Genomic DNA, 21763 nt, shown 5'->3' with positions numbered 1-21763 from the left:
TCACTCGGTTGCACTATAGCGGTGCAGTGTGGCCCACCACATCGGCCCCTGGGCGAAGAGTCCGGCAAATAAATATGCTTCCTCCATGCCACGATATTTACACCTTCACACAACCATGACCTATTCTTGCAGTATGGTGTGGCTAACTTGGCGGTTTGAGTGTTCTACATGCTGTTGCCAAGGAGGGAGAGAAGTTTGGGAGGAGAGGGGGGTTACAGCATGGGATGCGCCGGCGAATTCCAGATACCCGCAAGGAACAGTGACGGCCCGCGCGTTGAAGGAACGCGGTAGCGACCAAAAAACGGACCAGTCAAGTCTCTGTGAAAAATACGCAAAGAATTCTGCGCGTTGATTGAGAAGTGTGTCTTGTGCCTGTGCCACAGTAGAGCGACGAGAACAACTCACATCCCGTACAGTCAGAGCGAAGAGAACAAACGACGGGCATTAGCATTGTAACAGAAATCTTAGATTAGGTACCTAAGCTATTTTGTCTGAAAATGTACCTTATTGATAATGTGCTCGCGGAACCCGTGCTTCAGGTCCGCAAGCGCTCCTCGCTCCTTCCCCTGTGAACTTAGATGCACTCAAGCCCTCTGGTGGCCAGCGCCTTCCCGGCTCTATGCCTCTAGAGCAATGAGGCAGGAATTCAAATGTCCCATACAATGCTGTGATTCTGGCAAGTGCAGCGTAGGCGGCCAAAAGACATACCTGGGTTGTAGAACTCTTCTCATGATGCCCACCGATATGATCTTGAGTTCCGAAGCTCTCGTCCCCGCCGGGCTGCGCTTCCTTTGTTCGAAGAGGCCCTCCGTTTTAGGCTTTGAACACCTCGATCTGTTTATCACTCTTCAAGGATACGATCTGATATTGTTCAATGCGCGCCTAGGAAGAGCGAGTGGGCCGAGACAAAACGTCCACCAAACTCATACGGAGACATGCCCAAATCCCTCGCCATCTTCCTTGCCCGTTTCTTGACTAGAGCTCGGACTCCTGACCTCTGAATAGAATGACGTGCATGCGACTAATTGCATGAAAATGGACACCAGCTTCTCCCCAAGCCCTTGTGAGTCGTTGGAGTTGCTCGAAGGATCGAGCAGGGTCCGGACGTCGGTGGAATAACACGAGCACTTCAAAGAAATGGCTCTCATGGGAACCAAGAAGGAATGAACACGCAATTACCCAAGTGGAGCAGGACCGGCTACCCAGACCATGATCACGCGGTATGACGATGGTCCTCGCCGTCGAGTGTCTCGATCTATCTGAATATCTGACTGCAGAGTAGCTACCCGCCAATCGGTTATCGGCCGACCGCCGCCGACATTCGCTCACCAAGAACCACGGAAATGCAGGCTCATTCCTGAAGGGATTTTGGTCACTACAGAACACAGTGTTCCCCGAGCGCACCATCCTCTGCACTGGCGTCGAATCTTGATTGGGTTGCTGGAGCCAAGGGAGCCAACACCGGAGAAGCAATTGAAGGATGCGACGTGCATCCTTCATGCAGAAGGGCAGTCGTCGGTGTTCCGCTTGAACATACGCCGGATCTTTCTAGCGCCAGTTGCTACGTCCTGGCGGTCTCGAGCCTTCGAGGAAGGTTCGCGATGGGAATTGAGTGGCACTTACCAACGACGTACAATGGGCCGGAATAGGGTACGCGTGGATAATAGCCACTGAAAGCTATCGACTCTACTTCTTCGAACTCAGATGCCAGGCGGCGAACGAAGGCGTACTGGCAATCTCGCTGTCTCATGGCCAAGCACCCCAATGCAGACTGGTCTGGAGAGATTGCAGAAGGACTGGTTTCTGCGGCCAAACAAGCAAACTTCAATGCTTTGCGAACATACAAGCGCTTAGGTTTTTCTGTGTGGCCCCCATAGAAGGCAAACCATCGTCCAGGCTGTCGAAACGGCGGCGTTTTGCTCAAGCACGGCGAACTGTGCTGGAAAAGCCAATGTGAGCCGAAACGCCATCGCGTGCTTGCTACAGAACAACGACCTTCGAGGACAGGGTCTAGTAAAATTCCCGCCATGCGGACAAGATGCATATGTTTGTATGGCTAGCGTATGGGCGACAATAGGAAACATGCGCGGCAAAAGGACCTCATTTCCCACGCGGCTAACCACGTTGCTGGTGCAGGAGGAACAATGCCATCTTGACTCCCAGGGCGGTTACCACGGCACCTAGCCAGCCAACCATGGATTCGCAAAGGCCTTCGTCAAAAATTCCCCAAGCGCGGCACGCATATTCTTACGGGACGGCAAGGTTCTTCGCTCTCGCCCAACTCATGTGCTATCTCAATACGAAGGAGGGATGCAAAAGGATCGATCTATTTGACAGCCACAATCCCTCTCGCACCAGTCCCCGAAGACAGAAGCCGCATGGTTGCTGTGCAACGTCATTAAGAAATAGCACCATGGGCAAAGAGTCAATGGCGGTTATGCTGGGTTTCCAGGGACTAAACTTCGGCAGGGTCGCAGAATAGGCCAGCAGGTTCGATCCGATGAACGGAAGCAGTGTTACCGGAGGAACAGGCGCGCGCTCTATCGATGTTATTGTCCAGGGACCGAGATGGTTTGGAGGGTGATCAGCGGTGAGCCAATGGTTGATTCCTCGATGGCGGCAAAAGTACGTACCGAGCCCGACAACGTGGGAGCGCCAGCCAACCGAAGCTGTTGGGGCTATCCTGGCTCCTTCAAGCGCATCAAGAGCCGCGCGCCGTGTTGGTTGCAGCTTGCTTAATGTTTTGGGGACTGCGTCCGGAGGATTAAGCGCGCCTGCTTGCTTTGGATTCACGGACGGAGAGCCACCAGGTCCCGTCGGATGGAAAAGATGGAGACACCCTGGGCCGGAGGAGCCACGGATGCAAGTCGGTGGCGCGCGCTCTATCGAAGCATCTGGCATGGGAGCTCTCCAGATTGGTCTGGCCAGTGGGCATGGCCGAAGTTTGGAAGTCGTGCAGAAGGCTACCCTCCCGGCGGCAGATGAGCCGCAGGCTGAAGAGGCGGTTAGAGCATGCGCGCAGAAGGATGGCATACATATATACATCGAGGCCCCGCCATATGAGCGATCTCAGAAGCCCGCAGTTCCCAAGCACGAGGTTGACTCCAGCTTCAGAACTCGTCCTTTTGTGTCGGAGTGAGCTCATCTATACGGCGTTTACCCGGACAGACCATCTTCCTTCCACAGGCTGGTCCCGTGAATCTTCTCTCTTCACCCTAATTCCAAGAGTCTCGGGCAGATTCCTCCCCTTGTTTCCATTTCCTCGGACTTGCTCGAAAACAAATCAGAGACCCCGCAGTGGCCGCTAGTTACAAGAGACTGTCGCCGGAAATCTTTGACCGCATCACCCTTTTGTTATTTCTATTTTCGACCACGCTATCACGGTTCCAACACCTGAGGTTCGACGTCAACACGTCTGTCGTTGCCGTCAGCGTTCGCTGTGGTACCTGGTGAGCGGTAACCCCTGGCCAATCAATGGACCTGATGCTAATTTTAAGAATCTTAGCGCCCGTCTCTGCTGAACGCCCGGCGGACACTACCAATCAGACACAAGATTGCCGCTTTTGGCGGGTTGAGGTATTGACGCCATCACGATCCGCGCCCTTGGTGGCTCGTGGTAAAGCACCAAAGCACCACCCACAGTGCTGGGGCCGGAGCCTCTTTTTGTGATCTGCAGATCGCAGTGCACCCTCTCCTCCCGGCGAGCACGGGAGCATCCTGAAGGTTTGCCCGCTGGACTAGCCCTTCCCAAGCCCTCTAGCCCGCAATCCGGAGTCGATGAGCCCGCGGAGCGGCTGCTGACCGTCTAGCGCTGTTTACACTAGATCTTGAGAGGCAATTTCGATTCCGGATCATCACAACTTGTCTGCCTTGGCGGCTTTCCATAAAACAGCCCTGCTAAGCGCTCCGTGTGACAGGCAGTAAGTGCATGCCTCTTTAGTATCTCCCATCTGCCATCTCTGTCCCTGGTCAAAAACCCATTATTTCCTCTATACTCGCTCTCGACCAGATCTTTTCCTTCCCAAGAGGAACAGCGGAGGAACAAGTGAAACCCAGCACGGGCAAGGACACGGGCAGCAAGCTGCAAGCCGGGTCACATCTCAAGCACGTCCTCGCCCTCTCACTGCCGCCGGAGACCCCCCTTGTCAAGCGGTCGATGCTCGCTTGTCAAGCCTGCCCCACCCCGGCCGCACCCCTGATTTGCCGCTGCTCTAAGCACTCGCACCCCCCCCCCCCCCCCTTGCTTTGTCAAGGTGCCCTGTTGCCCAACCCCTGCCAGCGGCTTGGTTGCTTCTTCAGGCTGTTTTTGTTCACTCAGTCCTCGTGGCTTCTTGAGCGTCAAGCTGGCCATTGGCCGCAGAGACACATTTGAGGCATACTGACTGATGCCCTCTCTTTTTGTTCAGTTCAACTCTCACGGACCGTTTGTATTTGGCCTTCCCCCTCCCTCCTTCTGAGTCTCCACGCGGGCCGATTTAGACAAACCAACAGCGCCAAGTGCTGTTGAGCTATCCAAGCCACGCAGCAGGCCCTGACACGCCAACCCAGTTCTTTGGGATTCAGGGAGACAGGGATCCTGCGCCAGGAACCTGTCCGAAACCAGCCCACGCGTGGAACCAATCCAGTGCAAGCTCCTTCTTTAGAGAGCCTGAACCGTTGTTTGCTGTCGACCCGTTTCATTCATATAGTTATTGGCTGCCCACCCCATCTGTACCTTATACCTCTCCTTCCCACCGAACTACCAGATCTCTCCTCACTCTCCGCCGAGGTGAGCCGACCCGCCAGTTCAACGACTCACACCATTCCCGGAAACACTACGCCGGCCGTCGTCTCCGCCATTCAACCCACCAACATGTCGACGAGGCCGACCCTGAGGGTGTCGACACCTCTCACTGCAAACTTTCCTAATCTTCCACCGTCCGCCTCAGAGCTTCGATCTGCCGTGTCACTGCCCTCTGCTGCCTCGGCAAACACACCCCTGTCTGCCATCTCACGAACGTCTGCCTTCCGGGACCCCATCCCTTCCTCTGGACTGCCTTCAGCCGGCCTTCCTTCCGCCGGACCCTTCAGCGCAACCATCAAGATGGAACATGACCTCCAAAAGACACCCATCACACCTCCTGTTGCTTACCTGGACTTTCTCAAGGGCATGTCACTAGTGTCGCCGTGCCTCGCCTCGCCGCCGCAAACCGGAAAGTCCCTTCTCAACCGGACAAGCACGGCGAGCACCACCAGTACCACTAGTAGCCGCTCGACTGAAGCAGAGGACTCGGAGAAGGAGAAGGGCGATCAGGTTGAGAGCGCACCATCAACTGCGCGGTCCGAGCTTAGCTGCGAGTGTGATGGGAAGGAGAAGGAGAAGGAGAAGGAGAAAGAGAAAGACGAAGAAAAAGAGAAGGACGAGGAGAAGGCTAAGGGCTCGAAACCGGCGCCAATAGACACGAAGAAGCAGCCAGATCCCCCACGCGGCGGGCCCGACTGCCCACTGTCTGCACCGCCCGCCGGACCAACGGTGTTCCCCAGCATGAAACTGCCCGCCTCCCCCGCCGTCTCCACATCCGGCCTCTACTCACCACGGTCACCGCTCAGCGCCGCCTCAATACGCTCACCTTTCGACTGGGAAGCGGCGCTCAGGTCCAGGAGATATGCCGAAACGCCTGGCTCCAAACGTCCCGCCGCCCCGGAGACCCCCTCTATCCCTGCTGGTGCTCCTGGCACACCCGGAACGCCGGGACACACCAAGCGGGAGTCGCGGACTAGCGTACGACATATCCGGGAAGTCGTCACCCGGACGGTTACCTACACGCCCCGAATGGCGCCAGCGCCCAAAGGCAAGAGGAGAAAGCTCGATCCAGACACGGCGGTCAAGTCTTGAGAGTGAATGAGCAAGGAGAGTCGGGCGACGGAACGAATAATGGAGTTGGAGAGAGCACTTTGCAGAGTTGAATGGAGACCCCACCGGAGATTAATATTCCACTGCTGCGAACGGTGCTGGCTACCGCAACCATTCCACAGCGAGCCGGCTGGCTGTGACGCGGTTGGTGGTTACTTGCTGCTGCTGCTGCTGCGACATCCTTTATGGTTTTCCTTTGTTCCTTGGCAGAGACAACATAGCCTCTACAACGGCAGCATACTATCGCTATCACATACATCCTGTTTGGCAATTTCTGGGAGGAGGCATGAATTTTTTCTTCTTTGCATTGTTTTCATCTTGTTCGTTCATACGGGGATCAAGGAGGGCAACGGAACGGACAGGGATCGGCGAGGAAAAAAAGGGGGGAGGGGAGGGGAGGGGGAGGGGTCGACCCTTGGAAAGCAACCCCCCTGCGCCCGGACAACTCCATGGGTGATATGATATGCAAGAGACGTCAACTGGCGTTGCTGGGCGGCGTCGAAACACCATTTTTGTCTTTGTGCCTTCATTTTTCCAGGAATAGGAGCATGACTTTTGTGGGAATCAAGGGCGAAGGAAATGATTACAGGAAAGGAAGGAGGGCTATCTCGATACCAGGACATTAAGGTCTCTGTTTGTTTGTTGGAGAGGGTGGATTGGGTGGACGGATAAGAGTTGACAGGCTGACCAAGCAGTTGGGCATGTGTTTCTCTGTCCCTTTCAACAGGCTTGTCTGAACGCATGTGGACAACTGGTTGATCGCTGAGCTATGGTGTACATACAGATATAGGCATTAACTACTTGCTAGGAGAGTGAGCGAGGGAATCATGTCAACGTCAAGCCCTGCCGTGCTTTCGCATTGACTGTCCAGTGAGCAGGATCGTTTATTGGTACGGTGGCCTCTTCTGATGCGACCGCCTGATGTTTCGATTTGTTTACTCCGAGGAATGTCTGTTTGCTTTTTATCGGGATAGGCCGGTCTGAGCGGTCTAGAATCGCATATCCCATCTCTCCATGCTCTGTCTGTTTGCAAGGCGGTCAGATGATCTTGTGTGTCGTTGGGGTCGACTATTGACCTGGCGGCAACGGTTGTCACAGTGCGGTTGAAGTGCCGCCTCTTGTAAACGGCAAACTTGAGGTCTGCTTCATCCTGCATAAGTTCTCGTTCTTTGACCGCCACGGAGGTACAGCTCTTAGGAAATTATGCGAACTTGGCTGTCCTGGCTCAGAAAGCTGCAAAGGACCTCGCTCGAAGACTGCCCAGATTGGACGAGTTGACAAATGCAGCAATATGGGCCCCGCCCCCCGGGACTCGCCCCATCCCCGTTCCAACCTAGCGTAATCCCGCCCGCATGGTCAAGCTCGGGACGGCCCCACCAACCCGACTCTAACTGGTTGCTTGGCGGCGCTGCTAAGCGCCCGCATCACCCTGGATGTGGGGCACGTGAAGCCGCTCGCTCGCCCAATGGCGCGTGTCGAACCCCGAGGGACGTTGTGTTTGCTGCTGCTGGTCGTGTTGTCACTTGCAGTTTGCAGGAGGGGTGCTGCCCCGGATGGAGATGGGAGGAGGTGGTTGGTCCAGACCCCGGAATGATGAGGCAGTTAAGCGCCCACCTACTTTGACGGCGGGAGGGACGTGAAAGAGAGGAAATCTGGCCAACTCGGAAGAGAACCGTGTCAAGCGCAGATTCAGAGAGAGTGGACGTCTTCTTGACTGAGCCATCAACTTGAATGAATCGGAAGTTGTGGCAAGCCGCGATACGAAATCGAAGATGGCCTTGCTGAGGGGTCAGGCGCTCACTCATCATCCATGTGCGATCCGTTGTTGCTGCTACTATAAAGGAACGGAGAAACAGTGTGACTGGTAGCCTACATCCGTCACGCTCCTGCTGAACCTGCCTGTGAGCGCATCCATCCTGACTACTGCATCGCGCAGGTGCTGTGCCCGGCAGGCAAGGGTCAATGAGGCTGGTCGTAAGACATCAGGTTCAAGTGAGCAGGAGCGTGGATGTCGGTATGACAAGTTGCATGCAGAAGCGGCGATGTTCCGCTCGGTCCACCAAGTCGTATGCCGAGCAACACGACGCTCTATGGGCATCCCGAATTGGCGCTGGGTAGCAGGTGGGCGCGCGGAAGGCAATCGTAATACGTAAATGGCTTCGAAACCGTGCTGCTGCTTGATTGGCGAGGCTGAATTGGAGTTCTTCTCGTCTCCATCTCCTGAGCTGGCCCGTGTAGACTCTTCCCTGACAAGAAGCAGGAGCAAGACGGTTGGGTTGAAACGGGATACAACTGAAACGAAACCTGTGCCTGTGTGCTCCCCCCACCCAGGTCATATGGCGGACGTTTCGGATGGCGGCGGTCGCGTTTCAAAAGGCTTGCCGAAGATTTCGAATGAAGTTCTTCTGGGGTTGTCTATTTTGGGGGTTGTTTAATCTCCCGTTTCACCACGTGCGATTGCTCGTCTTCCATTCCGGATTGAATCACCCCTGCAACTCGACAGCGGGACGGAACTCTGGACCGCCGTCGAGTCTGCCCCCTATGAACTTGCAATCCGCCTCCATCACACTGATCAAGGTTCAGAGATGAGGATGCTATTTTCAGCCTGCAAGCCGATGGGAATATCTGAATTCGATCGGTGACACTGAATGTCAAAGAGGCTCACGGTCAGCTTGGCCGCACCTCTCGCGCCACTGCATGACACAAGGCAACTCGGACTCCCGCCCCGGCTAGTACGTTGATCCATAGGCGTTGAGTGTCGCTGAGCCGATCATTTGCGCTCTTGACCTCGGCAAACATAACCTCTCCTTTTCGGTGATCGCTGTCGTTACCGTCTGCTGGCGGCCCATCTTTGCCTGTTCGCCAGAGAATCAGGTCTGGCACGCCTCCCGACCGAGCCTTGTACTCCTGTGCCATAACCTTGCATATGGCAGCAAGCGCGCCACCATCGAAGCAGGCCACCAACTCGGCCAAGTTCTCAATGTCGAAATCCCAGTTCAACCCCACAACGCAGGTCCGACGCTCGTGTTCCCGCTCATGGACCTCGCGGAGTATCCGTTCTGCGTTTCCGTTGGCAATTTCCACGAGCCGATGGTTGATCTGGCTTGCACGAGCCGAGTAGAAAGTGTCGGTATGTAGATCGAGCGGGCAAGTCTGGAACGGCGTCTGGAAGACATTTGGGACATAAAGGAAGAGGACGTCGAAGAACAGGTACGCAAAGATCGTTCGTAAGATGCCGCCCTCGCTGTGATAACCCTTCCAACCTTGACTGCGGTAGTACGAGAGGCACATCTCCTCGACGCTGACATGTAGAAGTTGGCCATCCTCGCCGCAGTCGCCTAGCTCGTCAAGCCATATCGTTTTTGTGTTTAGACTGCGCCCTGTATTTCCCTTGGCATCAGGCTCCTCCCGTACGATCTGAATACCTTGCACGGTGTGCTCTTCTGGTTCGCGCAACTTGACATGCCCGAAGTCATGCTGCAGGCGGCGAGGAACGCGCAGTTTCTTTTCGAGCTTGATCAGACGCTTCTGTAAGTCGTAGTGGTAAATGAGATGGCAATCGCGGTCTTCAAGAGCCGTCTCGCAGGTAATCACAGCGATGCGCTGCCAGTGTTTCTTGCGAGTCTCGGGGTCGGCCGAAACAGGATCAACATCCGCTACCCACATGTAACGTTCTTCGAGCAGCGCCTTGCGTTGGTACCAAGCCCCGCGGCGAGCGGGGTGAAACAATCGCTGGTTGAGAAGCTCGGTGAGCAACTCGTGTTCTTCCCTGTACCTGTGCAGACGGCCGAGGGCGTGGGCCGCCTTGTGCGCAATCCGAGTAAAGGCGTGGCCAGCGCTGAACCGGCGCAAGTAGCCTCCTTCACCGAACTCATACACGTCGTTTTCTCGGTCGTTCTCTTCCCGAATCAGCTCTCTCCAGCGAGGCGCAATACTCTGGAACACCTCGAGCACCTTGCGGAAGCCTTCCTCTCCAGGGGGTCCGTTGAACTCGAGAATCTGATCAACCTCATGTTCCTTCCTCATGGAGAGCTCAAACTCCACAAGATGTTGCCGGGATGGGAAGATGTTCGCCGATCGACACACAATGTATTCTGGGTAGTTTCTCCTCGCCATCTTGGCCAGTATAATGGTTGTTAGTGACTTCTCAGTCCACTCGGTTGACCGGTAAAACACCAAATGGACCCGCTCAAACAACCTGAAGACTGGTTCTGACAGCCTGATCATCGGCCCCGTTATGGCCAGGATCTTCTTTAAGAAGTGACTATTTCGGTTCGGGTCTTGGTCTCCCAAACCACCCCCAGAATCTGCCGAACCGTTCGTGCTAGATCGGCGGACACCGACAGCCACAAGGCCAATTTGTCGGGCACTCATGCGGCAAAAGGCCTTTGTAAGCTCGGCCTTGTTCTTGCCCTGGACTTTGGCCTCCTTGGCGAGCCCTCTGAGCTCGTCAAGGGTCAAGAGCGAGACCGCTTCCTCAATGGTGTTGATGCATGATTCGGAGTCATCCGCAAAGCGGTAGGTGTCGTACAACTGGGAACCTCGCGAGACTTCGTCGTCGCCGTCCGATTGAGCCTTGACATCACGAGGCAATGACCGAAACTCGAGGAGACGGCCAATGGCTGAAGACATGTCTGAGATGTCACTGTGATAATCCAGGCGTTCGACGCGATGCCATAAGGCAGTCTTCCGCAGGAACAAGCGTACATACCTGAGCGTGTCAGATAGCGCCCTCACAAGAATGGGCGGGCTGTCTCACAGGTACTGAGCTTCGTAGCCCAAGCTCCGCCAGTGCTCAAAAACAGATTTTTCTTTTGCGTCAAAGAGGTGAGACTCGTCTTCTAAAACGGTGTCCAGGGCTAGATGGAACGCGTCGACATAGATGGAGCTCCTTCCTCGAACCCACTGCTTGGTGCCTATCCAAGCCGAAGCGGCCTCTGCGTCGTTCTGGGAGATCTGGGACGCGCACAAAACCTCATACTCTTCGACCGCTTTCTCGCCGGTTGCTACCGCGGGAAGGGAACTCTCGAAGGCTGTCTGATGCCTCGGCTCGGAGGCATGGTGATCGCTCAGCTCCGGATCTAACGTTGACTCATCCGAACCAGACTCCTTGAGGAGCAACAGGTCCCCGTCAATCTCGGCGATTGAGTCCGGGGTTGGCTCTGTGTCTTCGGCATCGCTGTCCTTGACCTCGCCAATGCGAGCCTTCTTCTTCAGCGGCTCGCAGGCTTGCCGCCCGTTGGAATCGATTATTGCAGTGTTTGCCGGAGAAAGATTTTGAGCGCGTTTGGATCTTTGGATGAAGCGATCCATTTCCAGGACAAGGAAAGACTGGTTCGGCCGACCATGATGGTGCGCCCAAACGCGTCGAGGGAAATTGGGCCCCTGTTTCTCCAGGCAGAAACCGAGAGAAGAAGGAAGCGTGACGACGTTCCTCCTCCCGGCATATTCAACGCGAAATCCCGTGATTTGGCGTCCCTAAAGTGGGGCCCAGCGGGAGACTCCGACTTCGAGTTGAACTTGCATTTGTGTTGAATTCAATCCATGCTCTGAATACGGATCGCACACCGTTGAACATGTCAGAACCGCCAGCTCCGCAGACAATTCCGGCAATGGACAACTCAGCTGCTCAGCCGGGAGCAGTTAATGGCACGCCCGCCGAAGCCAACGACATCTCTATGACCGATGCCCCTTCGCAAGCAACTGTACGTCTCCCTTTGAGCTAGCTTGCTCACCCGATCTTGCAGGATTACTCTCCGTGCAAAGAATTTCTTCCTCCTCCTCGACATCTTAGAAAGTGTCTCTCTGACAATCAGCTTGAACTCGTATCACCCGTGGCCGTCGCAGACAACACAACCATCTCAACCACAACCGCAACAACCACCGCTCTCGGCAACACCAACGCCGACGACAACGACAACGACAACAACAGCGCGCGTTCCGACACCGGTTCCCGCACCAGCTCAGCAGCAGCAGCAGCAGCAGTCGCAACAACAACAACAATCCACATCCCGCGCCGCCTCGCAGCATCCGGACCCCGCCACAACAGGCCCCGCTACAGGGACGGGCACGGCGGGCTTCACCATGCCGGCCGAAGCCGCGCCTCATGGCGCGCCCGTGCGTCAGTACATCAACAGCAAGATCACAGGGGTGCTGCTGGAGGGGATGAAGATTGTCGCGCGGGAACAGTAAGTTTCATACATGCGCACACGGAACTCGAGAATTCCGCCGACCTCACCCGGTGCATCTTGAGCGTCTGCTTTCAGTCTACCGGGATGATGAGATGGAGAGAGATACGGCCGGAACGAGTGCTAATATTTGTGTGATACAACACAGGCCAAAAGATCCGTTGCGAGTGTTGGGGGAGTATTTGCTACAGCGGAGCAGAGAGCTGGAGGGGAAGGACGGGAGCACATAGGGTACGAGATACCAAGCTAAAGAAATGGGGGAAGGGCCTCGGGATGGACGGGGAATAAGGGCATCATGAGCTCTAGGTGTTCACATGGAAAACTGATGGGGAAGTGTTCCGTGACATGGAAAGAGGGTGGGAGGTCTTGCGAAAAGTTCAGTGAGGATAATGAGATACCATTATCACGCATGAGCCAATGGCGAATGGAGGAGTAATGCATTGCATTTGTATCCTCTATCGTCGTCGCCGATCGGGCCTCGTGCTTCTGATGCAGGAGGACAGCAAAAATACCCTGCGTCTGTTGCAGTGGTACAGAAATGCCATTTCTCTTGTCATTCCCCAACGCTAATGGCCCGGGCCATATTTGCGGGCGACAGCACAGCGGCCGGCCAAAAGCTGCGGACAGTGAGGTCGCCCGTTTGCTCCGATTCACCACGAACCCTCCTCTCGACTCGACATGGGGGAGTATCCCGTTTAGGCGACCAGGGTGCTGGCCGTCGACGACTCGTACTTCCAGGTGGGGGGGAGGACACCGACGGTCTTGTAGTAGCGGGCCAGACGGTGGATACGAGACTCGATGAGAATGAGGCGGAACTTGGAGTCCTTGTCCTTGCGGTTGCGCTCAAGGTGCTTGCGGACAGCGACAGCCTGAATCAAGTCAGCGAAAGAACTTTTAGTACCGGTCAAAGGCGCGAGACCCACACCGCACTCCCCGGTAGGAGGGGCGGGTGGTCGGTGACAGCTCGTACCTTCTTGATGAGCATGTACAGGTCCTCCGGGATATCGGGAGCAAGGCCTGTTCACACAATCTCTCTGTCAGCCTGATGACCAAACAGAGGCATAATCCATCTCTTGAGTCTCATGCTTCCTCGTGTCCGCAACCGCAGTCCCGCTCGAGCACTCCGCAGCGTACGTCTGTTCTGCTCTCGAGCCGGGGTATCGTCGCACATGACGTTGGTGGACCACGTTTTTTTTGCTCTTTCTCTCTCTCTTTTTCCCCGGGGTTGAAAACAGGCCGCTCAGTCCATACCGTTGCTCTTCAGGATCCGCAGAATCTTGTTACCTATTGTCGCACCGTCAGCACCAACCGTCCGTTTCCAATTTCCGCATGCGGCCTAAAGACTCAATGCAAAACGTACCGGTCACGACCTTGACCTGGGCAATACCGTGCGAGTCACGGAGAATGACACCGATCTGGGAGGGAGTCGCGCCCTTCTTGGCCAGCTTGCAGATCTGGTCGACAACCTGCTCAGGGGTGGTCTTGAGCCACGACGGCGGGTTGCGCGAGTAGGGGATGGCGGAGCCAGAGATACCCTTGCCCTTGCTGTGAAGACGACCCATGGTGACTGGTTGTTGTTGTGGTGTCGGAGACGGCGCTTAGTTTGTCGAGTGAGTCGCTGGCTGGTCAGAGAGATGCGAACAAAATTTCCCCCAAATCTGCTTCGAAGCTGGAGATTCTGTGGGCGGAGAAATTGGCTAGGGCCGATCTGTGATTGGATTACTGCAACGAAAATTCACGTGACTATGGGCGTGACTTATCACCCACTTGCCAAGATTTCGCTGTGGTGGGGCTTTGTTGCTGGGTTAAAGGTGGGAAATTTTTCAAGCAGAACCTCGCGCTTCCCGGGACCTCACGAACTTGAACAGCACCGAGCTTTGTTGCACGCTGGCTCGAGTTTTCCCGAGACAGGCAGGCTGTTTGCATAAAGCCAGTATCTGATCATCGCGGTTCAATGTACAAGACACTGTTCAAGGTCTAGCAGGTAAGCAATCAGCACCTGACTTTCTTCTCCGCAAGCCACTTCCCTGATGATCAACAACCTTTCACTTTTATTCTGGTACCTCTTATGTTAGAGCCCTTCCGGGTTCAATGAATGAACTGGACTTCTGATTCGGCATCAACCTCTCGTGTTTTCTTTGACTCAGACGTGTTGGCACATCTAACGCGGTTATAGGTCGATTAGCCTCGCAAGTCTCCGTAGGTTACCGATGCAGCACCCAGTAGCTACAGATCTTCATCGTTAGATGGCAAAAAACAATAAACAGTATCAGCTCAGCTCCAACGATTCCCGGTGGACTGTCTCTCCGCGAAGTGCTTAGTTCTGATGACCTCCAGTGTCCTCCTGTGTTGCAGCTCAAGCCGACTCCGGCTGCTCGTCATTGATAATTGTACACGTTGCCTTGCTCCATACCACGACGCCTCCAGATATTGATTTGATAGCTTTCCGCACCCATGGAACCAAGCCAAGGGGATGTAGCATGGCTCGGTCCAACACTTCACCATCCAGCCAGAGATGGCTCACATCATAATCTCCTCGAGACTTTCACATCCCTTCGCTCACTCACTCACAACTACCAAGCATTCACATCAAAATTCTCCTGCTCAAAGTCAGCCACTTGAGAATCAGTCAAAGCAGACATGAGGGGCATCGTGTTACCTCTGGAAAGTATGTTGTGACGACGGTGCGATCCGCAAACTTCCTGCCCGCCAATGCCCGCAGCGCCTTGGTCGCGGATTCAGCAGTCTCGTACTTGATGTAGATCTTCCCCACGCCTGCAGACTGCCTGCTGCCGCCGACTGGCCGAGGGATCTTGAGGGAAAGGATCTTGCCAAACTTCTGGCACTCCTCCTGGACGTCTTCACGGATTTCTGTCACGAACACGCAGGTCAGCAAGAGCAAGAACGGACGTGTCTGGTAACTTTGGTGTGGTGAACCTTCGTAATCATCGTTATCCATCAGCTCCTCCGGCGTCACCATGTTCAGCAACTGCAGCACCCGGCTGCCGCCCGCATCCGCCGACGTGGTGCCGGCAAGCATGGACATGGCGTTAACGCCCATCTCGCCGGAGACCTGGGTGATACCGATGCTGGCCTTCTGGACCTTGAGCGCGCGCTCGCCGAGCATCATGTTGTTGAGGCCCTGGACGGCAACGTTGGTGACACTGGGGTCGGCGTACTCGAGGAACGCGATACCCTGAAGCTGTTAGTCCGATGAAAGGCGAGAGGAGTACGCAGAAAAGAAGCCTACCCGTGACTCCTGCGTGCCATTGTCCTTGACCAGGACGAACGACTTGAGCTTGCCAAAGCTCACCAACAACTCCATGACCTGGTCATCCGTCAGATAGAGCGGCAGGTTGGTCACGCTGATCTTGTTGGGACTGTCGAGCACCACGCTCGAGGGCGTGTCGGAGTCAGGGTCGTAGTGGGGGTCCTCGACAACCGCGGGCACGATGTAGTCCTTGGGCCGGCGGAGATGCAGACCCTGGGTGGCCGCGCCGTTTCCGTTGGCCGCATCGGCGTCTTCTGCCTCCATCGTGATGCCATCCAGGGCCAGCGCCACCGTTGCATCCGTGTTATGCCTGAACTCGAGCATGGCGAAGGAGCGATCGGGCGCGATGTGCGCTTGCAGGCATGGGTCTGCCGTCTCGATGACGTTCAGGCCGTTAAGCTGAAGGTTGAAGAAATTGACGAGGCTCTCCTCGGTGGCTGACGGGGGAAGGTTCGAAACAATCAGACGTTTGCTCTGGCGGGAATTGGTCGGCTTGAGGGCAGCGCTATTGACGGCACCGCCGGGGTGGTTCATGAAGGCCTGCAGCTTGGTTGGGTCCATCGCCTGCTGCCGCGGCGCGCCCGGGAGGGGGAACATGCCGGAGAGCTTGGCTTGCTCGGCGGTGACATTGTCATATCCCGGCGGCTTGATATCCCACTGAGTCAAACGCCGCTTCCGTTCGAGGATGGGAACCACGTCGGTGAGGTCCGGGGTCGGCTCGCGCTGCTTGGGGGGGGGCGACACGCTACGCCGCCGGTCACGGTCCCTCACGTAGTCCCGATCACGCCTACTACTACCTCCTCCTCGCCGGTCATCGTACAGATCCCGATCCGCGCGACGGTCGCGCCTATCGTCGTCATCGCGCCGGCTCCTGGCCCCGCGGTCGCCCCTGTCACGATCCCACTCCCTGTCACTCCGGTCGGCTCCCCGGCGGTCTCGTCCAGAATATCGATCCTCGCGCTCCCGGTCGCGGTGGCTTCGGCTGGAGGAGTAGGCGTCGATATCGCCGTCGTCGCGGCGCGACCGACCGCTGCGGTAGTCGGGGGAACGTGACCTTCTACGTCCGCCGCCGCGGTCTCGGGTATCGCCTCGGTCGCGCCTGTCGTCGCGGTCTCTCCTGGAAGACTAACCCACGCCTCCGTCAGCTTCAACGCATGGTGCAATGGGATAGGATATGAGGGCCGACTGACTGGATAGTCGCGAGATGAGCTGTGGCGGCCGCTATCTGTATCGCGTCGGTTAGCATCAATTCGGGTATGCCGTTAGGTTTGTATGCGCACCCCTAGAGGAGTAAGAGTCTCCGTTCATTGTGGCTGCTGTTCTGTGGCCGCTCAAATTTGATGCGATACTTTGAGTGGCAGATAGAGTCTGGTCCCAGGAACGTGACCAGAGAGGGCATTGGCGAGCAACTGGCGTTCGAGTTGATCGCGAGGCTGGAACTTTTTTTGGGGCGAGAATGCGGGTTGCTTGGCTGCGCCAGTCCGGTTTGGGTTAGCGCCTAGGCTGTTCATACCTGGAATTGGAAGTCACTCTCTGTAATCTGTATTCCTGCCGCTACTCTCAATTCTCAGGTATCCTCGAGCTCTGAGAAGTCGCCTTTGGCAGTAATTGTCTCTCGTTATATTGAACATGGTTCCCCCCCCTTTCCACCTTCACACTCGTTCATGACTTCACTTGACCGCTCTCTCTGCGCACTTTTCCGTATCTCTCATGGGAATGGGAGCCATAGTAACGGATTGGCGGAAGCTGCCTCTCAGTCTCGCCGAGCTGTGCATCGAGACGACACTCCGCTGCGGACGTATGTAGTAGACCTTTTTTTCTTTTTTTTCTTTTTTTTTACCGAGTGTTTATATCCTGCTCTAGCCCCTTCCTTAGAATCTTCCTGGCGAATCCGGTAATGGGAAAGCCAAATCGCATTGACATGCTCTTGGTATCGCAGAGTCGTTCCGATGGCGCAAAATAAATGAACAGTGGTAAGAACGAGGTCCCATTGCCCCCTACTTTGAGCCCTAGCGCTGAATTACCACACCAGGCACTGCGTCCTGCAAGGCCGCTTGATCTCGCTCAAGCAGGATTCGGAACATCTGCACTATCGAGTAATATGGCCGAAGCCAGCCAACCGCCTTCTCACGCCCCCGGCCTCTGTTCCTTCGGCATCGCCATCGTCCACTATGGGGACGGCAGGCGAAGATCCCAAAGAGGATGACACGGCGTCACTCTTGCACAACTACTTTGCTCTCTCGCTTTCGTTATCTTCACTCTACCAGCAATGGGCTGCCTCAGACGCCAACTTTGCTCGTCGGGCACCCGCCTTCACCGGCATTCGCATTCTCAATCAAGACGCCTGGGAGGCCCTGGTGGCTTTCATCTGCAGCAGCAACAACAACATCTCGCGCATCAGCCAGATGGTGCAAAAGCTCTGTATTCACTACGGCCCCTACATCGGAACGGTCGAAGGCGAACCCTTCCATGACTTCCCGGCCCCGGAAGCCCTATCGGGGAGCCAAGTGGAAGCCCATCTTCGCCAGCTCGGCTTTGGCTACCGTGCGAAGTATATTGCTGAAACAGCCCGCATCATTGCCTCCGAGAAACCCAGAGACTGGCTGCAGCAGCTTCGGAACCCCGCCTGCCCGGCCCTTGGCACGGCGATCAACCCTACGACGGCGGCGGTCGGCGAGACCAAGGACTCAGACCTAGGCGGCAGCGCCCCGGCACCACAAGGGCCGTCGTCATCGCCGTCTCAGCTGCCCACCTACCGCGCCGCCCACGAAGCCCTCCTCACCCTGCCGGGCGTTGGTCCCAAAGTGGCAGACTGCGTCTGCCTGATGGGCCTGGGCTGGGGCGAGGCCGTACCGATCGACACGCATGTGTGGCAGATTGCACAGCGCGATTACGGCTTCGGCAAGAAGCTGGGCAAGAGCAAGACGTTCAGCAAGGCCATGTACGACGCCGTCGGCGATCACTTCCGCGCCGTCTGGGGGCCGCACGCCGGCTGGGCACAGAGCGTGCTGTTCACGGCGAACCTGAGATCTTTTGCCGGCCAGGCTGCTGCCGGGGCCACTGGCGGTTTTGAGATTAAGAAGGAAGAGGTGGCGGTCGCTGGAGGGGAGGGAGGAGGAGGAGGAGAGGACCTGGCAGACATGACCGTAGACGCGGTGGCGGTTGTCAAGGTTGAGGAGGGGCGTGAGAAAACGGGTGCAGTGGTGGACGGGCACGCAATCGGTCGAAGAAGCAGGAAGAGAAAAGTCACCACCGTGGTACAAGTTTCCGAGGTTGACAGAGGTCATGTACAGGCTGTAGAGGTGAGCATCTCAACGCGGAGGAGAACGAGTAAGAGGATCAAACCTGCAGGCAGGTAATGGCACCGCATCGATCGAAGGCAAACGACAGGCTGCTCAGTTTGTCTCCGTCCATGTCGAGTGAAACAGAGGATCCGGCAACAGCGCGCCGACAACATGTCCTTGGAGGAAGGAGAAGAAACCAGAGCAATAGCCATCACTAACCTTGGCCAGGCACGAGTCCCTTGGCTCACCATGCGCGCGAAAAAGGGTTGTAACGTCATGTACATTCGAATGCCGGGAGAGCGGTCAGGTGCCGTTTTCTTCTCCGGATTTACTCCACACTACAATATGAAACAGCCGGCAGACGTCTTCTGAGGCCATAAGCTCCCTCTCCTGCTCGATCCCGAGTCTACTCGACAGCTCACAGCGATGACATGGCGTCCTGGCCGTCGCATTATTCGTGCATCTCCAGAGAGATTTCACACGAACGACAAGGGCAGAGACTCAGCAAGCGCTCCCAATGCGTTTTTGGACAATGATTATTAGGGCTCCGGATCGAGGTGCTACAGGCGAGGACGGTCCCTGCCCCTGCTTGACTGGGGCGCAGAGCGCAGGCAGTAAGATGCCGGCGGTGCTCATGAGAAATCGTCTTGATTCATAGTCTCGTGCTGCTGCTGTCTCCGGCGTAAGGATGACGGTGCCGCGCAAATCGTTGACTGGTGCTGATCTAGTCGTCCCAACGCCCCCGGTACCGGATAGATCAGTGGTCCGTCTTTTTCGCTTAGGCGGCTGTGACCCCGAACACCGAGAAACGAGCCATGGCATTTGTTCTTCAGTCTACGGTTGTGAGTCGAATACTGTGACACGGGGCAGCCCCGTGGAAAGGAAGATTTTTTTTTTTTTTTTGGGGGGGGGGGAATTGGTGTGGAGTATATCCCGAATTATGAATAAGATAAAAAAAGGGGTGAGACAGGAAGGCTTGGTGCCCCCCACCTCCCCCTCCCCAGGCCCAAAATTAAACAGGGAATCGTCAACTTGAAGCGGTGGTGAACTGGAGACACAATATCCGGGTGCTCCAGCAACCAGGGGATCGCCGAGCGAAAGTTTGCCGAACCAAATTATGGTATGTGATTCACACCCATCGGCTTACCACACTTTCTGCTCCCATCTCGTCAACAATCCTACATTCCACTCCTTAAACTTCCGCTCCTTGGACGGCAAGAGCCCGCTGCTGTGTTCCAGATGCCGGATAACGCCACCGATAGCCTGGGCTGGAATGTTTATTTCTTGAGAGTCGCAGGTGACGGCTTCCAGCATCTTGTTGGCTTCCTCCAGAGACAAAATCCGGTAGAGCAGTTTGATGGCTGGTATGCGCCGCGGGGTCTCACTTGAAGAGTACACAATGCTGCTGTTGAGCACCCAGATGTGGAGAGCGCTAACTGGGCCTGTCTTTCCATCTGCCTCGCGGGAGGGTTCGTCTAATGGCGTTATCAGAGACTTGGACGACCCGGACCTGGCGATCGTGGAAACGAGAGTCGCTGCAAGGCACTCGGGGATGCTGGGTGCGGTACCCGAGGCAGACTTGCAGGAGACCTGCCACTTGAGCAACGTAACTGCAGAGGTCCGGAAGTTGAAAAACCCTAGCTGCGCATTGCAGGACGTGCAAAAGATGTTTAGGCTGCGTATTTTATTCGCTGAAAGGGTGCTCAACGAGAGACCCAGTCTATCCGTTGTACCTTGGTCATAGGTTGACAAGGAGAACTAAACACAAGACAACACGATCAGCCACTGACTGACCGGGATTGCATATACTAGAGCTCGCGTGCGCATATGTCCCTCCAATAATCCCCGAGCATTCTGGACTGCTGAATGGTCCGGCGAAGGCGCGGAGGGCCGACATCCTACCGGAGGAATCGACCCGTCTCCATAAGAGAGGGTCGAAACCAACCAGCAGCCTGCATTGACAGGAAGATGTGCCTTATTTGTCAATCTGGGGCATCTGTATCGGTATCCACGCCATGGAGGCGAAGTACGCCGGCTTGGCTACCTTCTTGATGCCCAAACATGAAGACAAGCTCGGGTAGCGTGGAACGGAAGGGCGCCATGACATATCCGACAACAGCAACTTACCGTCAAGGGCTGGCAGTCCGTCTCATCAAAGAGGAGTGTCGTCAGGTCGACGAACCCGACACCCTTCTGAGCTGAGATGGAGGAGGAAGCGCCGTAGCCCCTCGCGGCGAGACCCTCATCGCCAGCCTTTCCGGTTTTCCCATCATGGTTTTGGTGGTGGTGATGGTGATCGGGTTTGTGGCAGTGCCAAAACTCCATCATCTCGGCCCAGTTCTCGCTGGGAAGGTCCTTCCAAACCTTGACGGACCCAGGGCGGACAAGATTGGTCGCGCATTGTCTGCAATCAACCCCGGATCCGGTGTCCAGGTCTGTCGCCGACCAAGGCGTGTAGTCCGCTTGGTTGGCTGGCGGAAGCGACGGCGCATCGAGAGGCAGCCGCCATTCAAGCGATGTGCTGCCGCACTGTTTGTTCTGTATAGGGAGGACCACGCCCCCAAGAGAAGCCTTTCCGGGGAGCCTTAGAGTACAGGTGCTGCTGCGATGTCTGAGCTCGACCGTTTGGCAGTCGGCCGAGACAGCGACCCGGGTCGACGAGTCACAAGGTGAAGGAAGCGTTACTGCTAATGAGATTTGGCGGATGTTGGCGAGCAGCTCAGCATAAAGAGCACAATCGGCGGACGGCATTGTTCATTGTTCCGTTGATCTCCGGAGCTTGGTCAAACTGAAGGCATGCTTCCTGAAGGGTGCGGTCCAGCGAAAGGGAAAAAAAAAAAAAAGAAATCTCAGTTGGCTCCTGTAACAAATCTGCCGGACTCCTTGAATTCAAGTTTAGGTTCAGTTCAGGCAGGAGCCACGCGTGCTTTGACCGACCTCGAGCTTTTGAATGAGAGGTCGGAACCGGCTTACATAACCCCTAGGTCGGAACCTGCTTACATAACCCCTCAATTGCCCACCTCGCGCCAAGTCTCTTGGCATGGCCGCCTTGTCGACTCGCCGCCAAAAATCTCGACCGCCAAAACTACGGCGCGGCTCCACCGCGCACGCCCCTTCGCTTCAAGCT

At 56.0% G+C, this 21763-nt stretch overlaps 10 protein-coding genes across 10 annotated transcripts; 3 read left to right on the top strand and 7 right to left on the bottom strand.

The window, feature by feature from the left end:
* Positions 1 to 574: 574 nt before the first annotated feature.
* On the bottom strand, positions 575 to 2196 carry P884DRAFT_279228 (uncharacterized protein; the record flags this gene model as incomplete). The annotated part of the gene is made up of 7 exons (XM_069443282.1): positions 575 to 625; positions 709 to 789; positions 1330 to 1357; positions 1405 to 1494; positions 1534 to 1561; positions 1624 to 1796; positions 2144 to 2196. 7 exons carry the CDS (start codon positions 2194 to 2196, stop codon positions 575 to 577), a joined length of 504 nt encoding a protein of 167 aa, XP_069295610.1.
* Positions 2032 to 2946, bottom strand: P884DRAFT_262182 (uncharacterized protein). The gene is made up of 2 exons (XM_069441638.1): positions 2634 to 2946; positions 2032 to 2540 (listed from the first exon to the last, which is right to left on the bottom strand). The coding sequence occupies exons 1-2, from the start codon at positions 2899 to 2901 to the stop codon at positions 2290 to 2292; spliced, it is 519 nt and encodes a 172-aa protein (XP_069295609.1). The 5' UTR covers positions 2902 to 2946; the 3' UTR covers positions 2032 to 2289.
* A 1756-nt stretch (positions 2947 to 4702) lies between these two features.
* P884DRAFT_262179 (uncharacterized protein) lies at positions 4703 to 6278 on the top strand. Its single transcript, XM_069441637.1, has one exon. It carries the CDS (start codon positions 4853 to 4855, stop codon positions 5873 to 5875), a length of 1023 nt encoding a protein of 340 aa, XP_069295608.1. The 5' UTR covers positions 4703 to 4852; the 3' UTR covers positions 5876 to 6278.
* A 2282-nt stretch (positions 6279 to 8560) lies between these two features.
* On the bottom strand, positions 8561 to 10525 carry P884DRAFT_279226 (VRR-NUC domain-containing protein; the record flags this gene model as incomplete). The annotated part of the gene is made up of 1 exon (XM_069443281.1): positions 8561 to 10525. The coding sequence occupies one exon, from the start codon at positions 10523 to 10525 to the stop codon at positions 8561 to 8563; it is 1965 nt and encodes a 654-aa protein (XP_069295607.1).
* A 123-nt stretch (positions 10526 to 10648) lies between these two features.
* Positions 10649 to 11206, bottom strand: P884DRAFT_205825 (uncharacterized protein; the record flags this gene model as incomplete). Its single annotated transcript, XM_069438677.1, has 1 exon — positions 10649 to 11206. One exon carries the CDS (start codon positions 11204 to 11206, stop codon positions 10649 to 10651), a length of 558 nt encoding a protein of 185 aa, XP_069295606.1.
* Positions 11207 to 11444: 238 nt separating this feature from the next.
* On the top strand, positions 11445 to 12477 carry P884DRAFT_286491 (uncharacterized protein). Its single transcript, XM_069443835.1, has 3 exons — positions 11445 to 11598; positions 11741 to 12081; positions 12230 to 12477. The coding sequence occupies exons 1-3, from the start codon at positions 11470 to 11472 to the stop codon at positions 12309 to 12311; spliced, it is 552 nt and encodes a 183-aa protein (XP_069295605.1). The 5' UTR covers positions 11445 to 11469; the 3' UTR covers positions 12312 to 12477.
* A 299-nt stretch (positions 12478 to 12776) lies between these two features.
* Positions 12777 to 13747, bottom strand: P884DRAFT_247473 (40S ribosomal protein uS15; the record flags this gene model as incomplete). Its single annotated transcript, XM_069440507.1, has 4 exons — positions 13442 to 13747; positions 13333 to 13365; positions 13052 to 13098; positions 12777 to 12950 (listed from the first exon to the last, which is right to left on the bottom strand). Exons 1-4 carry the CDS (start codon positions 13641 to 13643, stop codon positions 12777 to 12779), a joined length of 456 nt encoding a protein of 151 aa, XP_069295604.1. The 5' UTR covers positions 13644 to 13747.
* A 489-nt stretch (positions 13748 to 14236) lies between these two features.
* P884DRAFT_331208 (uncharacterized protein) lies at positions 14237 to 16685 on the bottom strand. The gene is made up of 6 exons (XM_069445718.1): positions 16633 to 16685; positions 16543 to 16577; positions 15332 to 16477; positions 15019 to 15277; positions 14741 to 14952; positions 14237 to 14681 (listed from the first exon to the last, which is right to left on the bottom strand). Exons 1-6 carry the CDS (start codon positions 16658 to 16660, stop codon positions 14655 to 14657), a joined length of 1707 nt encoding a protein of 568 aa, XP_069295603.1. The 5' UTR covers positions 16661 to 16685; the 3' UTR covers positions 14237 to 14654.
* A 241-nt stretch (positions 16686 to 16926) lies between these two features.
* On the top strand, positions 16927 to 18931 carry P884DRAFT_247465 (DNA glycosylase). The gene is made up of 3 exons (XM_069440506.1): positions 16927 to 17150; positions 17292 to 17325; positions 17385 to 18931. The coding sequence occupies exons 1-3, from the start codon at positions 17063 to 17065 to the stop codon at positions 18709 to 18711; spliced, it is 1449 nt and encodes a 482-aa protein (XP_069295602.1). The 5' UTR covers positions 16927 to 17062; the 3' UTR covers positions 18712 to 18931.
* A 724-nt stretch (positions 18932 to 19655) lies between these two features.
* On the bottom strand, positions 19656 to 21483 carry P884DRAFT_262171 (ubiquitin-conjugating enzyme E2-binding protein). The gene is made up of 2 exons (XM_069441636.1): positions 20764 to 21483; positions 19656 to 20394 (listed from the first exon to the last, which is right to left on the bottom strand). Exons 1-2 carry the CDS (start codon positions 21385 to 21387, stop codon positions 19780 to 19782), a joined length of 1239 nt encoding a protein of 412 aa, XP_069295601.1. The 5' UTR covers positions 21388 to 21483; the 3' UTR covers positions 19656 to 19779.
* Positions 21484 to 21763: the final 280 nt, after the last annotated feature.

The sequence above is a fragment of the Thermothelomyces heterothallicus genome, assembly GCF_042370625.1.
Source record: "Thermothelomyces heterothallicus CBS 202.75 unplaced genomic scaffold P884_scaffold_20, whole genome shotgun sequence".
In the NCBI taxonomy this organism is placed as follows: domain Eukaryota; kingdom Fungi; phylum Ascomycota; class Sordariomycetes; order Sordariales; family Chaetomiaceae; genus Thermothelomyces; species Thermothelomyces heterothallicus.
Note: the sequence above shows the minus strand (reverse complement) of the source record. Positions and strands in the feature narration are given on the sequence as shown.

Bases quoted from the DNA above. Each gene is read 5' to 3' on its own strand.
- P884DRAFT_262182 (XM_069441638.1), bottom strand. From the start codon at position 2,901: ATGCCAGATGCTTCGATAGAGCGCGCGCCACCGACTTGCATCCGTGGC. The intron at 2,541-2,633 runs GTACGTACTTTT...TAACATCGATAG, and splicing joins CTCCCACGTTGTCGGGCTCG to AGCGCGCGCCTGTTCCTCCG.
- P884DRAFT_262179 (XM_069441637.1), top strand. From the start codon at position 4,853: ATGTCGACGAGGCCGACCCTGAGGGTGTCGACACCTCTCACTGCAAAC.
- P884DRAFT_286491 (XM_069443835.1), top strand. From the start codon at position 11,470: ATGTCAGAACCGCCAGCTCCGCAGACAATTCCGGCAATGGACAACTCA. The intron at 11,599-11,740 runs GTACGTCTCCCT...TGGCCGTCGCAG, and splicing joins ATGCCCCTTCGCAAGCAACT to ACAACACAACCATCTCAACC. The intron at 12,082-12,229 runs GTAAGTTTCATA...GATACAACACAG, and splicing joins AAGATTGTCGCGCGGGAACA to GCCAAAAGATCCGTTGCGAG.
- P884DRAFT_331208 (XM_069445718.1), bottom strand. From the start codon at position 16,660: ATGAACGGAGACTCTTACTCCTCTAGGG. The intron at 16,578-16,632 runs GTGCGCATACAA...GACGCGATACAG, and splicing joins AGACTCTTACTCCTCTAGGG to ATAGCGGCCGCCACAGCTCA. The intron at 16,478-16,542 runs GTCAGTCGGCCC...GGCGTGGGTTAG, and splicing joins GCTCATCTCGCGACTATCCA to TCTTCCAGGAGAGACCGCGA.
- P884DRAFT_247465 (XM_069440506.1), top strand. From the start codon at position 17,063: ATGGGAATGGGAGCCATAGTAACGGATTGGCGGAAGCTGCCTCTCAGT. The intron at 17,151-17,291 runs GTATGTAGTAGA...TTGGTATCGCAG, and splicing joins GACGACACTCCGCTGCGGAC to AGTCGTTCCGATGGCGCAAA. The intron at 17,326-17,384 runs GTAAGAACGAGG...TTACCACACCAG, and splicing joins CGCAAAATAAATGAACAGTG to GCACTGCGTCCTGCAAGGCC.
- P884DRAFT_262171 (XM_069441636.1), bottom strand. From the start codon at position 21,387: ATGCCGTCCGCCGATTGTGCTCTTTATGCTGAGCTGCTCGCCAACATC. The intron at 20,395-20,763 runs GTAAGTTGCTGT...TCTTGTGTTTAG, and splicing joins CGGACTGCCAGCCCTTGACG to TTCTCCTTGTCAACCTATGA.